The sequence below is a fragment of the Antechinus flavipes genome, chromosome 2 (genome assembly GCF_016432865.1).
Source record: "Antechinus flavipes isolate AdamAnt ecotype Samford, QLD, Australia chromosome 2, AdamAnt_v2, whole genome shotgun sequence".
Lineage (NCBI taxonomy): Eukaryota > Metazoa > Chordata > Mammalia > Dasyuromorphia > Dasyuridae > Antechinus > Antechinus flavipes.
In genome coordinates this window covers 440,360,815-440,380,562 of record NC_067399.1, presented here as the reverse complement: position 1 = coordinate 440,380,562, position 19,748 = coordinate 440,360,815, and the positions used below count along the sequence as shown (strand labels likewise).

The 19,748-nt window shown below is 39.5% G+C and overlaps 2 protein-coding genes across 2 annotated transcripts; one reads left to right on the top strand and one right to left on the bottom strand.

Annotated features, from left to right (window-relative positions):
* Nucleotides 1-1,048: 1,048 nt before the first annotated feature.
* On the bottom strand, nucleotides 1,049-1,938 carry ROMO1 (reactive oxygen species modulator 1). Its single transcript, XM_051979213.1, has 3 exons — nucleotides 1,840-1,938; nucleotides 1,514-1,644; nucleotides 1,049-1,227 (listed from the first exon to the last, which is right to left on the bottom strand). Exons 2-3 carry the CDS (start codon nucleotides 1,642-1,644, stop codon nucleotides 1,119-1,121), a joined length of 240 nt encoding a protein of 79 aa, XP_051835173.1. The 5' UTR covers nucleotides 1,840-1,938; the 3' UTR covers nucleotides 1,049-1,118.
* Nucleotides 1,894-17,687, top strand: NFS1 (NFS1 cysteine desulfurase). Its single transcript, XM_051979212.1, has 13 exons — nucleotides 1,894-2,060; nucleotides 2,708-2,814; nucleotides 3,430-3,546; nucleotides 3,920-4,003; nucleotides 5,442-5,594; nucleotides 6,711-6,804; nucleotides 11,031-11,165; nucleotides 11,821-11,978; nucleotides 12,721-12,826; nucleotides 13,644-13,725; nucleotides 14,876-14,959; nucleotides 15,166-15,255; nucleotides 16,953-17,687. Exons 1-13 carry the CDS (start codon nucleotides 1,982-1,984, stop codon nucleotides 17,014-17,016), a joined length of 1,353 nt encoding a protein of 450 aa, XP_051835172.1. The 5' UTR covers nucleotides 1,894-1,981; the 3' UTR covers nucleotides 17,017-17,687.
* Nucleotides 17,688-19,748: the final 2,061 nt, after the last annotated feature.

The window sequence follows — 19,748 nt, the reverse complement described above, 5'->3', positions numbered from 1 at the left end:
CAACTCACTTGATATATACCTATACAAAATGCCTAAGCAATTATCTTCTCTACTCCCATATATCCTATCCTGACACCACTGGCCATTTCTCCTCCTGAACTCAAGTCCTGTAAAGTTAGTTTTTCCTTTGGAACTTACACTTGGCATTCTAAACTTGCGTCTTTGAATCATCTTTAGCCTTGTTCCTCTCCCTCTGCTCTCATACGTTCACCAAAATATGAAGTAACAATGTTTTCATCATTAAGAACTCTTGTTATAACAATTAGAAACAAAAGTGATTAAGCAATCAAGCAAATTCTGAAATTTTAGTCTCATGAAAAATGTTTACAAATTCAGCAGCTTTATCCAGTGATACATTTTTAACAAGCATGATTAATTCAAATTGTATCAATACTGATTTTTTCCTTTGCTTTTTTACATGGTTCACTTATTCTGCTGATCAACATGCTCATTGCTATCAAAACCTTAGTATGACATACACCACTGAGTAAATTTGTGTAATTTTTATTTTGCACCAAAAATATTAAAGCTCTATCATATACCAAAAGGGAAAAAAAAAGTCCATACTGTTTGCTATTTAGATCCTGGCAAATTTTCCCCTTTTTTGTGCAGTGATTAAAAATCTTAACAGTTGGGACTTGGGTGATATGCCCTCTCCATAACTTAATAGACTTTTCAGAAAAAAGGTGCTTTCAAGTGTATCAATCACCTTACTGCAAATTAATATGAATTTAAGGTTGATTGTGTCACTTTTGGGTTATACTCGAAGATTAGGAATAGTTGACTGAGATCCAGGCAAATGAAATGACTCGCCTAATAATAGTTAAGCAAGCAGGAGGTCCCTCTAATAACAAAGCAATTGCTTTATATCACAAATTTTTCTTCATCCTGTCTAACCTACCACTTTGAATCACGAAATGGAGACATAAATGCAGTGTCTTGAATTGCTCCATATTATAGGCATATCGGCCAGAGGTAAGGTCAATAAAAGTCCGTTCCTGAAATATTAGCCTAGCGGGCCCCAAAGCCCAAAGTAAAGACTCGCACGTACTCAAAGCCTTTTATTATAATACACAAGGAGGTGTGCGGGGGTGTTGGGAGAGATGGAGACGCCGCGGTCAGCAGCGAATGCCCATTCCGATGGCCATAAACGTTCCGAAGGTACCCCCACTCTGCATCATGGTTTTGCCAATTCCGCCCATCAGCTCCCGGCCCCGCATCCCGATCCTGGAGGAAGAAGCCTTAATGGAGCTAAGTGGGGAGAGGCTCAAGGGCGCAAGGCCTATCGCTGTCCCCAAATGTCTCCTCCCTAGGGAGTTCAGCCTGCCCCTTGACCCGAAGCTGCCGCCGCGCCATGCCCAGTACATTACCCTCCCAGCCCCGGCCGGATTCTGGCTTCCTCTAACTCTTGTCGCCTCCGGCGCCTGGAGACCCCTAAATGCGGCTCGCCGGCCCAGTGCAAGACGAGGGTCAGAGACTACGCCCCTGGGCCGGTCCCAAAGGCCGCCCTCACCTGAGGCACGAGAAGGTGCCGAACAGCGCCCCGGCCGCCATGCCCACAGCGCAGCCCATCACGAAGCCCATCTTCACTCGGTCGAAGCAGGTGGGCTGGGACTGTCCGTAGGGACCCACGGCTACTGGCATCTGTACGGGGAGAGATGGACAAGAACTGACGTGAGGAGGCGCCGGAGCCTTCGGCAAGGCCAGGATTATATCCGCCGTCCACACATATCCAAGGAAGACGGAACTCAGCCGCCGAACGCGGACGCCGGGTCCTGTACCATGTCCCCCTCCCCAGCCCTTGACAACACCCCCAACCCAGAACGAACAGCTGCTCACCTCGCTTTCGGCCTCAGTCGTTCCGCTTTACGTCTCAGGAGGCGGGAGGTTAGTGTCGTTTCCGGGGTAGTGAGGAATAATTTCCGGGTGGTACGAAACGGAAGTAAAAGGCCACATCCGGCCCCTGAAGGCAGAGGACAAGATGCTGTGGCGGGCTGTGTGGAGAGCTGCGACCAGGGTCCCGAGCCCCTCCCCTCCGCGTCGGGGACTGCGCTTGCGCGGTATTGGTTGTTAGGTTTCTCCCCCCAACACCCTATTTTTTTCCTATTCCCTCCCTTACCTTTCCTTCCATTTCCCAATGCTCTGTTCGAGTCTGGGGGATGGTTCATTGTTCCTCTCTGGTTTTTAAATAACCAACCTCGACTTCGACCTACTCAACCAGACCCTCCTGCCCCAGCTTTCGACCACAGGCCTGACCCCACACTTCCTGGCCGATTCCAGACTCCCCTCTATCCCTAGCACCGTCACACCCGCCCTCATCACACACACCCCTCTCACTAGTCATCCCACAATCAGATCTTCCATTTTCCCCGGAGACCATCTATAGGCCTTCCCACGTCCAGCCTCAGACCATCTACTGTACTAAAACCATCCTAGTCTCCCAGACCATCCACTGCACTAAAATCATCCTAGTGTCTCCCACCTTTGACCTATGCCCTCTAACTCAGACCATCCATCCAATAAATCCTTGGATTCAGTCTCAAGCTAGCCTCCTAACACGTCCAGGCTTCTGTTGCAGAAGATTTTTTCCCTATGCCGAAGAGACCCTGTGACTAATTCCATCCAACAGACGTGACTTTCCCCTAGATCTGTCTTCCCTTTCCAACAGTTTTCAGACAAAGCATTCTTCTCCCTCTATTTTTTTCAGGTCTAGACCAGTCACCTTCCCCATCTGGCTTCTCTGATGTAGTCCCTCCTCTGGAGGAAACAGTGCTTCGGCCTCTCTACATGGATGTGCAAGCCACTACTCCCCTGGTGGGCAGCAGCTTGGGCACAGCAACTTTTGAAGTGTTGTAGCTTTTGAAGAAGTGCTGGGCAGTGCTCCTTTGGAGCCCCTGGCGTTGGGAGTGGGTGGAAAGAGATAAGAGTGTAAACTCTTTCAGGGCAGATGGGTTGTTTTTAGGTGCTCAGCTCCTAAAATTGTCATGTGCTTGGTAAGATCTTAATAAATACTAATTTTTGTGAAACTGAATAGGACTAAAAGTAATGCCCAAACTGTAAGGAACAAATGAAAGATAATTGATATAGTAGAAACATCTGCCAATACCATAATTGGATGACTTATTTCTCTACCCAGATCTTTTGTCATTTGTAAAATAGGGGAAATACTTGCCGTGTCTACTTCTTAGGATTGTTTTAAGAACAAAATGACCAGATGTGTTATATAAATCTAATTGTTGATATGATTTAAAGCAAGATCTGGTTAGAGGATGTTCTAATAGGGGAAGGAATGTTTCTCAGCTTCTGCTTCCCATGCTTTATGCATAAGTCAGATCTCTGCTAAATCCCCTTGGTACGCTACCAGAATAAGTTGATAGTAGAAAGAGGCTCCCTGGAAGTGACTCTTAATTTGGACTGTGTTGTATCTAGGATCCTCGAGTGTTGGATGCCATGCTCCCCTATCTGGTCAACTACTATGGGAACCCGCACTCAAGGACTCATTCATATGGCTGGGAGAGTGAGGCTGCCATGGAACATGCACGCCAGGCAAGCATAAAGAGAATTCAAGGGTTTTAGGCCTGAGAACCTGGGTGGATTAGATTATAGCAATTTGGATCCAGGGAGTGGAAGTAAATTTGGGTTTTTTTAATGATTAGAGGAAGAATATTTCTGTTTTTTTGAAAATGATTACAAGGACCCAAGAAGATTCTAAAACATATCCTACTTCTTCCTGACTATTTAGGACAAAATTTATATCCATGCTAGGAAGTGTAGAAATAGTGGTCACAATACGATGAGGGATCTTTTCTGCTGTACTATTCTTTTCCTTTTCAGGAGCTCAATTTTGTCAATTCTGTTTGGTGTAGTCACTTTTTGTCATTAATGGTCAGGCATTAAGTGACTGCTCCTTCCATTACAGCAAGTAGCATCACTGATTGGGGCTGACCCCCGTGAGATTATCTTCACCAGTGGAGCCACTGAATCCAACAATTTAGCAATTAAGGTAAGATGGAGAAATGGAGGAAAGAAAAAAACAATACTAAAGTAAGTCTCAGACCAATGGCTGAAATCAGAGAGATTAAAACATGCTAATATTTTTCTGACCTGAGATGATTTCTCTATAACAGTTCAACCTTTAAAAGTTACTTCCCAACAATTTCAACTCCCGATATCCAAATATGGCCTTCCCCTCCATTAACTTTCTGTAACAGTTCCCCAAACCACTTAACATTTTAGAACTTCACACTGAGAGAACATCATGTTCAATGAGGTGTTTGGGAAAATTACTAGTGTAGATAGAAGACTTTTCACTCTGAAGAAAGAAGATACTCTCTCTAGCCTTTGAATTTTATTCCAGGAAGTATACAATGGATATTTGATTATGGGTTACCACCTTTTTGTTCTAGTGGCTTCAGTAAGCCATCTCTCTTCCCATGTGGGCCTAGATTATAACCCTCCCCAAACCCATCTGGATTACATTATAATGATTTGTTTGTGCATGCAGCATGCTACAGTAGGGAAGTGTGTATGTTTTCTTTTTCCAGTTCAATGTTCATTTGTCTACCACTTGTTCCTCCAACTCCATTCTGGTATATATGAATGCAGAGCTCCTTCCTTAACCACCTCTCCCCATTGCCATGCTTCTGACCAGGGTGAAATCCTACAAATGTTTTTACACCTCTCTCAAGTGTCTGAATCCCTTTGAGGTGCAGGTAGTGATTTTTATTTTATGGCGCTGGTTGCACAATTCTGAGACTTTCTCTTCAATTCCGTTTACCCCTCTCCCTTTCAATCATAATCAAGCTTTATTATTTTTAGTGTAATCTCTTCTATGGCTTCTTTGATGTATGAGCAAGGTTCTGTGACTGCCATTCAAATCCAAGTAGAATTCTCCTTTTGCTAGTGAGCTGTGTAAACTCCCTTTAGCTCCACAAAATAATAGATTGGACGACTTCTGTCATTTCAAAGGAATAAAACTAAATTACAGATTCCTATCAGATCCTCCTACCTCATACACACTATTGCTTTGCTGCCAATGCCAATCTTCTTTGACCTTGATCAGGACAGGAAATTTGGAATAGGTTTTAAAGTAGCTAGGATCCTCTCTTTATCCTTCTCTCCTTAATATCTTAAAATGACAAAGTGTGAATTTGAAAATAACCTATCCTCTCCTCTAAATGAAAATTATTTCCTCTCACTTGGGCAATTCCTTTGGCACTTAGGAAAGATTTATTCTGGGAAGTGTGAAAATAACAATCCAAAATGCTACTATCTTAGTTGAGTTAAGTTAAAAAAAACAACTGACCTGTGTGTTCTTAGGAATGCCACACAATTTATAAGAAATTTCTTTGAAAATTCTTATTGTCCTTTTCCTCAGTCCTGAAAGGAATGAGACTTTTTTTCCTATCTAAGTGTCTTCTTCCTTCCCTACTAACTTGCAGGGTGTAGCCAGGTTCTACAAGTTACGGAAAAAGCATGTGATCACCACACAAACAGAGCACAAATGTGTGCTGGACTCATGCCGTTCTCTGGAAGCTGAAGGCTTTCGGGTCACTTATCTCCCAGTGCAGAAGAATGGAATCATTGATTTAAAGGTAAGAAGACATCTCAATAGGGAACAGAATCTGAAGAGGAAATATAATCTCCCAATATTCCTCTACAACAGGACCCATTCATTGAGACTTGACTTTTTGCCACCTGTCTTGCCAACATTCCATGCAAATCTTGCTTCATGCTTTGAAGCTGAATTTGTAGTTTCCCTTGTTTCACTCACTTGAGTTTAGTATAGGTCCCGCTCTTCCTATGAAGCCTTCTCTTTACACCTCTGCCCAATGTGACCTATTTGTGTAATGATACACTTCTAACTGCTCACATGGCAATTATTTGCCAATTTTCATTGTTTTCCCTTTACATATAAAGAACATGTTAAATACTGAAATATAACACCTCCTCAGGCAGTTGGTTTCTTTTCAGTATCGTATCTCTCTTAAGGGAGGTTAAGTAATTTGCTTACACAGTCAGTATATATTTGAGGTGGAATTTGAATATAGATCTTTATGATGTTGCTTGCTATTTAGCCATTATTGTATTCTGCCTCTTCCACATGGCCAAATATCTACACAGAATTCGACTTAACATTTCCACAAATGTCATACTGACTGTGTAAGCAAATCACTTAACCTCTTAGTGGCTCAAGCAACTCCAAGAAAATAACGCAAAACAGTTGCTGATCCAACTTTGTAGAAGGAGCTTTCCCACTAGGAGGTACCTATATCATTGAAATTATAGTAGTAAATCTCAGCTTCTAACCTCCTAAAGATGGGTTGGACAAGACAGCCATCTTTGAGATTTTCTATAGACTCTTTATCCAACTGTTCTATCAGATTCTTGGAGGCAAAGAATACATCTTAAGACTGCTTGGTTTACCTCCTCTAGCACCTAGCCTTGTGCCTTTCACATATCAGATAATTAACTTTTTGCTGATGGATTGATAGATGCTATCACTCATATCATTTGGTTTAATTGTAGTGCTCAGCTCTGGACTTTATATATATCTAACATCTATTAGTGCTCACTAGCCAGCCTATATTCAGAATCAAAGGAGATTATATTTTTTAAGACTGGGAATGCTCATGTGCTAAAAAGGGAAAGAAAGATACAAAGTTCCCTTTCCTCCTCCTTTTCACTCTACCCCATTTTTATCCCCTTAGGAACTAGAGGCAGCAATCCAGCCAGACACAAGCCTTGTCTCTATCATGACTGTAAACAATGAAATTGGAGTGAAACAACCTATTGAAGACATTGGTGAGTATTTCAGGTTCTACTTCGTGCCAAAGCCAGCAGCTCTGGAGTGGTAGGCAGCCCCCTGGCACAAAGGGAAAAAGTATGAATTAAGCTACTTAGTATCCTGTAATGGGGTGCAAATACTTCGGGGTCAAATTATTTTAGCTATTCCATTAAACTGAGCAGTAGATTAGCATTGATTAGATAGTAGCTGTGGGCAGATGCCAGGCATCTTTTTTATTGGACTCAAAAAAAATACTCATTGTTCCCCTGCATTTACAAATTATTTTACCTTTACGTCAGTTCTTTTTAAAAACTTTTTTATTTTGACCTTAAGCATCCCCCAAAATGAACATTTCCCTATAGCAGAAAACAAGAAGAGGATTATATATAAAACCATGAGTTTCCATTTCATACTGTTTTCTTTGTTAAAGAAGATAAAATAAACTGAACCTTGGTACTTTCAAAACTGTCTTGCTTGCCTGTGCTTCCTTCTCTTCACTTCTAGGTAATCTTTAAATGCCTTGATTGTCACACCATGGCTATGTCTAAAAATATGTATTGTTGATCTACCATGGGTCCATCACATCTTTGTCAGGATCTGGATAACACGTGCTCCACCATATATCTTTCAGAGAGATGAGGATTGCTTTGATATTCACAGTTGTTAAGTCTTTCAAAGTTGTTTTCCACCATAATTTTATCTTTATACAAATTATTCTGAGTTTTGCTTACTTCACTCTGGATCATTCACTTCCTAGGATTCATTAAACCATTTCTTTCATCATTTCTTACAATGTAATTATATTCCATTAGATTCATATGCTACAATTTATTCAATTCTTCCTTGATTAATGAGCACCTCTTTATTTTCCAGTGTTTTATTATGCTTTTTATTTATTTTTTTCGATCAGATAACTTGTTTTAAGATTTCTTGAAAGACAATGTATGGGCTCTTTGTGGTCATGGCTTTCAGGTAGTACAATGATAATAAAGTTATCTGGGTTTTTTTAATGTATTTATTTAAAAGAATTACAAAACAGAAAAGAATTGTCATGCATAGCAGAAGATAAGAGAGGATTCAAAATATGAAATAATAAATTTCCATTTCAAGAAAGTGTATACAATAAATATTGCACATTGTATACAAAACTCTTTTCTTTGCTTTCCTTATAGTTTTTTTTTGTTCTCTGCTGTATATTTTTTATATTTTATTCTTTTTTTTCTCTTTCCTCATCCCCGTCTTTTCCAAGTAGGCTACTGCTAAGCATGGATATATTTATATATGTGCATATAGATACATAATATCTATAATCATATACATATATGCACATATACATTCATATACATCTATTTGTAATTGTACTGTACTTATTTGACCTCTGTTTCTCTGAAGGTAAATAAAATCATCCTTCAGTCTAAGTCTTTCCATATTCAACTCATCATTTCCTACATCACAGCAATATTCCAGTCTTATACTCTCTGCTCGTTTTAAATAGTCTAAAACAATATTAATATGGCTGACATGCAGTATTATTTTCCATTTTTCTCTTTTAATTGAATCTCTTAACTTTAACTTTGTCTGAAATCAGTGATTACTACTCAGTTTTTCCTAATAAATTCTACTCCTGATCATTATAATTGTATGTATCTCTTAATTGCTGATCTCTACTTTACTTCTACCCTGCTACCTTGCCTCGCTATTACTTAATCTACCTTCCTTCCAAGGATCTTCTCCCTTGTTCTCTCTCCTTAACCTTTCCCTCCCTTGTTATCCCACTTCCATTATTCTACATTGCTCCCTATACCCCTCCTAATTCTAATCTCTCTCCATCTTGTTTCTTTATAAATTTAGAAGACTTTTATATCCATATATATGTATATATGTGTGCATATTTATATATTTATATCTATATGCATTGTTCCCTCTTTAACCTAAGGAGATAGATTCCATAACTTTTAGCCTCTTCCCTATCTGATTCCTCTATTAGTTCTTGCTCTTGCACCACATTTGTATAATCTAATTATTCCTTTTTTACCTTTTCTTAGACCAGTTTTGTTTTTTTGAATTACATCATGCTCAGCCCTACCCCAATCTTTCTTTCAAACTACTCATTTACTTAAAGATTATCTTAGACATATGGTTTACATTTCCATGTATAAAACATGTTTGTATTGAGTCCCTTGAAATTGATCTTTGCTGTTTACCTGATATTTCTCTTGGATATTATATGTCAAATTTTCTATTAAGTTCAAGTCTTTTTACAGTAAATCTTGAAAGTTTGACAATTCATTGAATGTACATTTTTTTCATTCAAGATTATGCTTGCTTTTGCTGAGTATATTTTCAGATGCAATCCTAGTTCTTTTGCTCTCTTTAGTATATATTCTAAGACTAATGGTATCTTAATGTAGATGCTACTAGACCTTATATGATTCTAAATGTGTCCTAGATCTATTTTTAGAGTAAATTGTTTTTTGCTGAGATACACATCACATTTTGTTCTATTTTTTTCCAAGTTTTTTTGCCCCTTGGTTAAGGTTTTGTATGTTTTGTTCCAAGCTGTTAAATCTTCTTTCCAAATCTTTCTTTAGTTTTTATGTCATTTTCTATTGGTTCCTATCACCTCATAAGATTAAATACAGAATTCTTTATTTGGGTTCAAAGGCCTTCATGATATAACCTTCGCTTGTCTTTCTGGTTTTATGCCTTACTTTTTGCCACATCCTCTTCAGTCCATTGTCACTGGACTTCTGGCTATTCCAAAAATAAGATGCTCTGTTTTTCAGCTCCAGATATTTCTCAAGTTATTCCCCATGCCTGAAATGTTCTCCTCCTTTAATCCCTACCTACTGCTACTGCCTTCCCTGGCTTTTAAGACTCAACTAAATCCCATTTTCTACAATAAGCCTTTCCTAACCCCTCTTAATTTTAGTGCTTGTACTCTGTTAATGTTTTTCTATTTATTCTGTATATAATTGTTTAATTGTTGTCTCTTCTATACTGTGAGTTCCTTGAGGACAAGAACTTTTTGTCTCATTTTGTATCACCAGCTTTTACTATAGTGTGCATTGTAGGCACTTAATATATGTGTATCAATTGATAAATTGATTTTTTAAAATCACTTGTTTCATTTCTTCTAGACATTCCTGTGATCCTTGTAGAAACTTAATTTTTTTTCCTTTTGAGTTTCTGCTTGCAATTATTTTAGAGTTATTTTGTTCTTACAGGTCTTATTTTTGAGTATCTTGGATCTACAATAATTCTTTATCATTGCTAGACTCCTCTTTAGTTTACATATGTCTTTAGTCTATGTTTTTGAATTGGATCTTTGTTCTTGCTCTGGGTTCTTGCACTAATTTCTACCCCCGAGGATGAATCATCTAGAAAAGTTTAAAGCATTAAATTTTTAGGTCTCTTTATAATGTTTCAGGACAACGGTAGGAACTGCAGAGCCACTGAGCTTCAGGTCTCAGTATTTCCAGGACCAATACTGGTCATTACTTCCAACTACTTCATTACTTCAAAGGTTTAGACCACCTTGGGCTTTCCCAGGGAAGCCTTCAGTCTTACAGCCTCAGGATACAGAACCTTGTAAGCTAAACATGTCTCTTTTTTATGCTACCTGCCTACCACCTTGTTTGCCTTAGGTTGGACTAGTACTGATTTTGCTGTTTTCTGTAGGCTTATGACTGAAGTTTTGTATAGTTCTGGGGTGAAATAAGTCACCTACTCTTTTTCTCGTTGAATTTATTGATAATTTTTTTTGAAGTGGGTATATGGGAACTGGGTTGCCTATCCCCCTTTAGGCAGACCTATTAGCTGGCAGACCAGCTCTTTGTGAAACCTTCTTGTAGACACCATCTGACTTTAAGCACAGTTGCAATATGGGGTCATTGATCATTGCTTCCTATATTTTCTAGGGATCTTAAAATGCAAAGAAAAATGCTATATGTTCAAGGGTTGTTTTCCATAAGAAAATGAGATAATTATTGGCTAAATGATTGTGGTTTTTATTTTCTCCTTATTCTTTATCACTTCTGTTCAAGACAATTAAAGCCTAGAAAGCTAAGCTAAGGCTATGACATGAGAGAAAGAATGTTGGTGGTCTGTCATGCAGCAGCAAACAATCAAGCCAAGAGACTGGTGTTGTGCTTCCTGCTTTTCTGTGGGATCCAAAGCACCAGAGTGATACTGCATAGAGCATGCGAATAACCCACTCTGTATCCTATTGCTGTTTCCTTAGGACGGATTTGCAGTTCTCGAAAAGTGTATTTCCATACAGATGCAGCCCAAGCAGTTGGAAAAATCCCACTAAATGTGAATGATATGAAAATTGATCTCATGAGTATCAGTGGCCATAAGCTTTATGGCCCAAAAGGTACAGAAAATCCTGAAGTATCTCCTTATGTAAACCCTCACAGTGGGGTTCTACTTCAAGGGGGCTTTTTATTGACATTTGTTTCTAGAAGAAATTCTCTTTCTGTGACAATAAGTGGTATTTTATGTCACCTGCCAGCCTGGGACTTGGAACTTTTGATAATCTGCCTTTCCTTTCTTGATCCCAGATAGGATTCAGCTTTCCCGGGATATCCCTAGTTTCTATTCCAAAAGTATTTCAAAACTACTGTGTCTCTGGGATTGATGCCTATGATAGGACTTTCTGTTCTATTGTACTGCATGGATATCTTATAGATCTACCTGCATGAGAGAGATAAAAAATTCCTGACAGATTTTGCATTCTGGAATGGTTTGCCTGTTGGTTTGGTCTTATACCCCAGCCAGCATCACTGGAAGAATATTCACCATATATAAAAAGCACTCTCTACTGTGGGCTAGGTTAGCCAGCAAAGGGTAAAATTAGAATTGGTCACTACCTTAGGATGCCCATAGTCTAATTAGCAGCATAGATTATATGTTGAAACAGTGAGCATAAAGTAGAATTTTATGGGCAGAATCAGGGTAGCATGCTTTTTGCTATTTTTTAGGGCAGCAATTTTCTCACCCAATTTCCCCTTTTTCCTTTTGTCCTTCAGGAGTTGGTGCGATCTACATCCGCCGTCGACCCCGAGTGCGTGTGGAGGCCTTGCAGAGTGGTGGAGGCCAGGAACGGGGCATGCGCTCTGGAACAGTACCCACTCCCTTAGTGGTTGGGTTGGGGGCTGCCTGCGAAGTGGCACAAGAAGAGATGGAGGTATAAGGAAAAAAACTCCCTCCTGTCATTTTCACTCTCATGTTTGATTGTGGTTTGGTCGTTTTTGAGTCATGTCTCTTTGTGAGCCCATCTGGGGATTTCTTGGCAAAAATGATGTACAGGTTTGCTATGTCCCTCTCCAATTAATTTTACAGATGAGGAAACAGAGGCCAACAGGGTTAGGTGACTTGCTTGGGGTAATACAGCTAGGAAGTGTCTGAGACTGGATTTGAACCCAGTAGGCCTGACCACAAGTGTAGTGCTCTTATCCCATGCACCACCACCCCCTGCTGCTTTCACCCTGAAAGTTGTTTTCCCTGAGTCACCCACCTTTAGAGCATGTGGCAGGCTTGTCAGCCAGCCCTTCCCTTGTACTTCTCTGCTGCCCACCAGGACCCTTCAATGTGTGTGCTGGATTCTTGTTCTGAATAAGGAATTTCTTTGGGCTCCTGGAGAAGTGAAGTGCTGTTCAGTATTTGTCACTAAAATGTGACCTCGGACAGCTCATTGATTCCTGACCTTCAGAGCAAGGATCTGGGATTGTCTGATCTCTGAGGTTGGTCCCAGCTTTTTGTAATTCTGAACTGTTTGCTTTTTGAACTATTTTTCAAATGACTGGGCAGGAATCTGGTAATTCCTACTTAATGCAAGATAATAGTGTAAATCCACTAACTTCCTTTGCATGTCATGTGAATTCCTGACATCTTTTTATCCCTGTCATACCTTCTCATGTTTTTTTCAGAATGACCATAAGAGGATCTCCCTACTAGCAGAAAGGTTGATAGAAAAGATAATGAACAATCTTCCTGATGTGGTGATGAATGGGGACCCTCAGCAACACTATCCAGGTCTGGCTCCCTTCCTTTGCTGTCTACATCCTCTTCCTTCTCTAGACTAGGAAAGAATAGGAGAATACTCACAAGAGGCTCTTTTTTCCTCATTAGTAAATTTTATTTTTCCAATTACATGTAAAAATAATTTTCAATATTCATTTTTGTAAGGTTTTGAGGTCCAAATTTTTTTCTCTCTCCTTCCCCAAAACAGCAAGCAGTCTGATAAAGGGTTAAACATATCCAATATCTTTTAACATATTTCTATATTTGTCATGTTGTGCAAGAAAAATCAAACCAAAATGGAAAAAAAAATACAAGAAAGTAAAAGAAAAAAAGGTGAAAGTACTATGCTTTGATATTCATTCAGTCTCCATAATTCTCTCTCTGGATGCGGATGGCATTTTCCAGCTGCAGTCCAGCCAGTGGGAAATGAGGAAATGCCTGAGATGATATTTCTATGGTCTCCCCTCCTTAAAATGGAGGTTGAGGAGTTCATGGCTCCATCCTCCTTAGACTGCAGAGAGTACTAAGGAGGGGTGAGCACCAAGGTAGACTGGATTTTATGGGAGGATAAGATTTCACAATTTACTGAGGATGTGATGAAAAAGTAAAATCCAAAATAAGTGCTCCTGGGCTGGTATGAGGAATATTGCCTGAGATTGGATTGGAATCCCAAGTCATTGCATTTCTGAGAAGAGCCAAGAATATCATCACATAATATTACTGTTACTGCACACAATGATCTCTCTTGGCTCTGCTCACTTCAGTCAGCATCATGTAAGTCTTTCCAGGCTTTTCTAAAATCAACCTCATAGGAAACTCTTTCCCTCAGGTTGCATCAACTTGTCCTTTGCCTATGTAGAAGGGGAGAGTCTGCTGATGGCACTCAAAGATGTGGCTTTGTCTTCAGGCAGGTAAGTAAGGCCAGAGTGGGGTTAAGGGATGTAGTCAAGTTCTAATGAGATGGGTACCTGAGTATTGTTAACGCTTATCAAACTCTGACACATGAAGCACACATGAGAAGTGCTATGATAAAAGTACAAAGTAATATACAGGAACTATTTGATTTCAATACAGTGAAGAGACATGAGCTGAAGAGGGCTACATGAAACATCTGCCAGGTATCATATGACTTAATAATTGACCACAGACAATGCTAGAGGTTTTTAGACAACCAGAAGCTTTCAGATTTAAGGAAATAATTCCAGGTTCCCTGAGATACTAGTTCTAGGAGAGGCATATCTGGAACTGAAGAAATATGATCTTTGGCAGTAACTTACCTATTAACCTGCCTTAATTTTTTTTTTTTGGGGGGGGGGCACCAGACAATTAGGATTAAGTAACTTGCCCAAGGTCACACAGCTAGTAAGTATAAAATGTCTATATTCAGATTTGAACTCAGGTCCTCCTGACTCCGAGGCCAGTGCTCTATCTTCTGCACCACCAGTTGCCTCAAACCTGCCTTTCCTGTTAGACACTGTCGTCTTGATTTAAGCCTATCATACTTGAGCAGTTTTCATCATTTGAGATCTTGTTTAGACAACTAAGAGGTTAAAGATCTCACTAAATAACTTGAAGTTAGCTCTGAGCTTTTGGCATCTACAGACCACAAATTACAATTCCTTGGCTCCAGTGAAGCTGTAGAGCTGCTGAGAAGCAGAACACTAATCACAGAGGTCAGGGTAGTGAAGCCCCTGGGGTCAAGGGCTTTATCATCAGGAGTCAGCAAACGTTTATTAAGCCCCTACAAAAAGCTAAATACTGTGGTAAGTGCTAGGGTGTGGTATGGGGAAAAAATCAAAAGAAATCAAGAAGATGTCTAGCCAGTGAGAAATGAGGAAATGCTTGAGAAGATGTTTCTTTGGTCTCCCCTCCTGAAATGAAGATTAAGAAGTTCATGGCTTTACCCCTCCTCAGACTACAGAGAGTACTAAGGAGGGATGAGGACCAAAATAGACTGGATCTTATGAGAGCATGAGATTTAACAATGAGGAGTTTATTGGGAACGCGGTGAAGAAGTGAAATCTAAGGAGTTTGATTTGTACTTGTGTTTTGTCTTCCTAGTGCCTGTACCTCTGCATCCCTGGAACCCTCCTATGTGCTTAGAGCCATTGGTACAGATGAAGACCTGGCCCACTCCTCTATCAGGTCAATGAAATGGAGCTGTGGCTCTCCTTTCCTTCCTCTTTCTCCTTCCTCTCCCTCCCCTCCCTTCTTCTCTCTTTCTTTTCCCTTTTCTTCTCCCTGTCTCTTTCTCCTTTTCTTTGTATTGTCCTCTGTCCCCCCTTCTACCTTTTCTTCCTCTCCTCTTTAGTGTCTGCTTTAGCATTATGACCTAAAACAATGCATTTCAGGTTTGGCATTGGTCGTTTCACCACAGAGGAAGAAGTAGACTACACAGCTGAAAAATGCATCTTTCATGTTAAAAGGCTACGGGAAATGAGGTATGAAACTTCCCTAAAATACTGGGATATAGTTTTAAAAAGCATTCAGTTTAGGCTCAGATAACCTCTGCCTGAACTCCATTTCTGCTACTTCCTCTCTCTGACTTTGGACAAATAGCTTAGTCTCTCTGGCCTCCAGAAAGGTTCTTCATTTGTAAAATTAAGAGATGATACTAGATGAAAATCTCTAAAATTTACAATCCTAAATCTTATGATTTTGTCTATGTTCTAAATTAAAGTGGTAGCTCATCTCTGGATACCTAAAGTCCTCACTCCTGGATACATGGTCACACTGATGTTCTGAGTACTCCTGAGTTCCTTTATTTAGCCATCCTTGTGATTTGAGATGGGAAAACATAGACACCCTTGAGTGAGAATACCATGCAGAACATTGATGACTCAGTGTAGGCTTTCTCATGAGTACACAAGGGCTGAATTGGGATCTTCCTTCTGGTGTCTGTTATTAAAGGCTCAAAGTCCCTTGCCACTGACTGCTAACCACAGCTCTTTCCTTAGAGCTTCAGAAAAAGTAGACACTGTAGGAAAACAGTGCAGTTTGAATCCTCTCACTAGATGTCTAGTTTCTATTGCTCTGGGACCATGCAGTCAGTTCTCTTCTTTCTTTGTGTTTGAGATGACCAAGATTCCAGCTGTAGCTTTCTGATGAGTAAAGACATAGAGCTAAACTGCAAAGCCTCAAGGATTTAGCATTGAAGTTAGTAATTGAGAACTGCCTCTGCTCTGCCTCAAATGGTGGTGTTCTGGGGCTGCCTTTCTTTTTTTTTTTTTTTTTTTTTTTGGATGATGTTGCTTTTTAATAGTTAAAATTTTTCCAATTACATATAAAAATTTTTAACATTTTAAAAAACATTTTGACTTCCAAATTCTTTACCTCTCTTCCTCCCTGACATTGAGAAGGCAAGCAAAAATGCAAATTAAAGCAATTCTAAGAATACTCTTCATACCTATTAGATTGGCTAATAGACCAAAAAAAGGAAAATGACAAATGGTGGAGTGAACATGGGAAAAATGAGACACTGGTGCATTCATTGTTGGTGGAATTGTAAATTAATTCAATCCTTTTATAGACCAATTTGGAATTATGCCCAAAAAAACAAGAATACCCCTTGATATCCAACATCAACACCACTAGGCATGAATCCCCAAAGAGAAAGCAAGCAATATGATATAAGCTGTATGTGTGCAGTCATGCAAAGCATATTTCTGTATCGGGACTGCCTTTCTGGTCCTCTCTAACTGTCAACACTAGTTTTTTGAAGTCTCTCCAGTGGGATAAGGGGGCCAGGACTTGAGGACGAGCAGGCTAGCAGAGTGGTCGGTTGTTCCAGGGTGAGGAGACTGATGGCATTGAGGGAAGTTCCAGAATGAGAAGTATATCAGTAAAGACCTGGTTTTGAAAGTATGGGAAGTTGGGAACAAGGCCAGGAAATGAATGAGTTGAGACTAGGGTAGCTTTGCAGTTATACATGGTAGATATGTTAAATTCTTTAGTACTGCCCTCACTCATCAAAGCATTCTCTCCCTCCCCCCTCTCCCCCTTCTCTGTCTCTCTCCCTCTTTCTCTCTCCCTCTTTCTCTCTCGTCGTCTTTTCTCTCCCTCTGTCTCTTTCTTCTCTCTCCCTCTTCTCTCTTTCTCTCTCTCTCTCTCTTTCTTTTTCTCTCTCTCTCATTGGCAGCCCACTGTGGGAAATGGTACAAGATGGAATTGACCTGAAAACCATCAAGTGGACACAGCACTAGACTGGGCATCTGACTGCTGGCTTTTCTCTGCTGCTTCCCACCCCACTGGCCCAAGAAACATCAATCAGCTGGGTCACTTCTGTTACAAAATCACCACAGCCCAGGTGGAGATAATACCTTTTCTTTTACATCCACCACAATCCAGTGAACCTCAGTATCACATTGTTTCTAGGACATAGACAAAACAGAACTCTCTGCTCCTGGATTCAGTTCCTTTGTGCTGTCTAGAAAATCTTTCTCCTCAGGACTTCAGAATGTGGATTTCCACATCTTAAATCAACAAGAATATTTGAATAGGAGTAATAATGCTGCTTATACTCTGTGTTAGGGTATCCCTGGAGGAAGGAAGGAAGAGCTCCCATCTCAATGACTCTTGTGATCTGCACTGGCTACATCATATGTCAATTCTGCTAGTTCAGTTGCTCTGACTTCTTCATAAACTAATATGGTCAAATTAGATTTCTGTGTGTGGCAACCAAAGGCAATCCCCCTATACTACTAGTTATGGACCTAGTTTCTTAGAAGTATTCTTATGCCTTTTCTACCTTTTTTCCTTTGTTCATCACACATAGCTGTACATATATCTTATTTCTTAATATTATTTTAATTTGTGTTTTCTTATATGAAACCTGTTCATTTGCAAATTAAAGAAATAAACCTTCCTATTCTGATTTCTCAATGTTAGAGTTTAGGTAAAAATGAGAGTATAAAGCAATAGTTGCAAGTGTGAACTGTGGGGTAATTCATAGCAGCTATCCATCATTCCAAAGGTGAATATGTGCCTGTATATCAGGGGTCCTCAAACTTTTAAAATATGGGGTCAGTTCACTATCTCTCAGACTGCTGGAGGGCCGGACTATAGTAAAAACAAAAACTTTGTTTTGTGGGCCTTTAAATAAAGAAACTTTATAGCCCTGGGTGAGAGGGATAATCGTGGTCGGCTGCCACATCTAGCCCGCGGGCCGTAGTTTGAGGATCCCTGCATATATGTTTGTATCAAGCCTGCTTCTTTAAATGCCCTTTTATGGAAAAGTGCTTCTGCTTTATGTGTTTTGCCTATACAGACCCTTAAATGCTTTTTTCATTCATTCATACATATATGCAAGTTATCTTAAAGCTAGCCAAACTCTGCATCATAAAAACGACTCAGAAGGTTCAAATAAGTTTGCCAGAATGTAAGCTCGGTCAGTGTTTATTGACCTAGACACTGTTAATGTTGAGTCCATGACAATCCTACTGTCTTGTTACCCTGATCAGATTACATCCAAGATATTTTCTGGAAGTCTCTTCTTGGGAAGAACAATGCCTATATCCAGAAGAGGGTGGTGATGGGCTAATTACCATACAACCATACTACACATGAATTGACCATACTACACATGAATTGTTTGAAGCCAATGAGAAATCTTTAGACTTGGAGAAAGAGATGATGGTTAACTATATAAAGAGTCCTCACATGCAAATGAGATTATTCTTGTGCTTGACTCCAGAGGACAGCTCAATGGCAGTAGCTTTATGATGCAAAGAGAGAGATTTCAGCTTGATAGAAAAACTTCATAATTAAGAGTCATAAAAGTAGAATGGACTGGTTTGCAAAAGAGTAGAATTCCTAAAGGTCTTGTTTTAGACATATGTTGGATTAATTTCTGAGGTTCTGTTCATCCCAGAGAATCAATGATTCTGGAAGGTAAATAGTTTCTGAAGTGCTAAAGTAGACTTATGACCTGCATATGACTATTCATGTACTGGGACACATCACAACACATTCACATTTCCCCTCAACTTGTATAACTTTTGTCCATTCCACCCTCCCCCATAAGGCTTTCATAAAGAGTCTATATCAGTGGTATCAAACATAGAAATGGAGACCACAAAGCTCTACATAAGAATCCCTGCAGGCTGCATATTGACCTAGGAAACTATATATTAATATTATCTATATTCTACTCTATTTATTTTAAGTATTTCCCAGTTACATTTTAATCTGGTTCCGGTATACTGGGGGATATTGCAGGCTGGCTCTGGGTTTGATTTCTTAGGTCTTCATAATATATAGGTTGTTTGCTATTCCCCATTTTCACTGGAGAAATATCCCATAATCTTCAGCATACTTTTTTATATCAATTACTGTCATCATTCTGAGTTTATTGCAAGCTATGCAATATGCTATGCAATAGACAGTACTGTCTGTTGAATCATCCACAACTTGTATTTCTTGAAGTGGTATTTCAGGAGTCGCAACTATTCAGTACCACCAGCAAAACCCATGAAAAAATGAGTTTTTGACCATGGGGCGATTTGGGATCACTAAAAAGTGCTGCATTTCTTTCTTTTGTTGTTTGCTGTATACTTTATGTGGCATTATTCATAGTATTTTGGGATGATAGATATCAGCTGGGCTAAGATCCAATTTCTTAACCATCTTGTCAGAAATCTGTACAATTTTCCATATATAATCCAGCCAGTTCTCTTCTTACTCAATTTTAGACTATGCTCATAATCCGTCTTTAGTGCTTTTATATATGTACTGATATTCTGATTCAGTGGACTAGCTATCCAAATTCATGCAGTAGTCCTGACAATGGGCATTTTCATACATTTTATACATATGTTCAACATTTATACATATATAACATTTCGTATATTTTCATACATACATGAATGGGCAATTCATATTTGAATTATTAAAAACTCAATCTTTTAAAATAATTGTGGATTTAATTGAAGGTTTC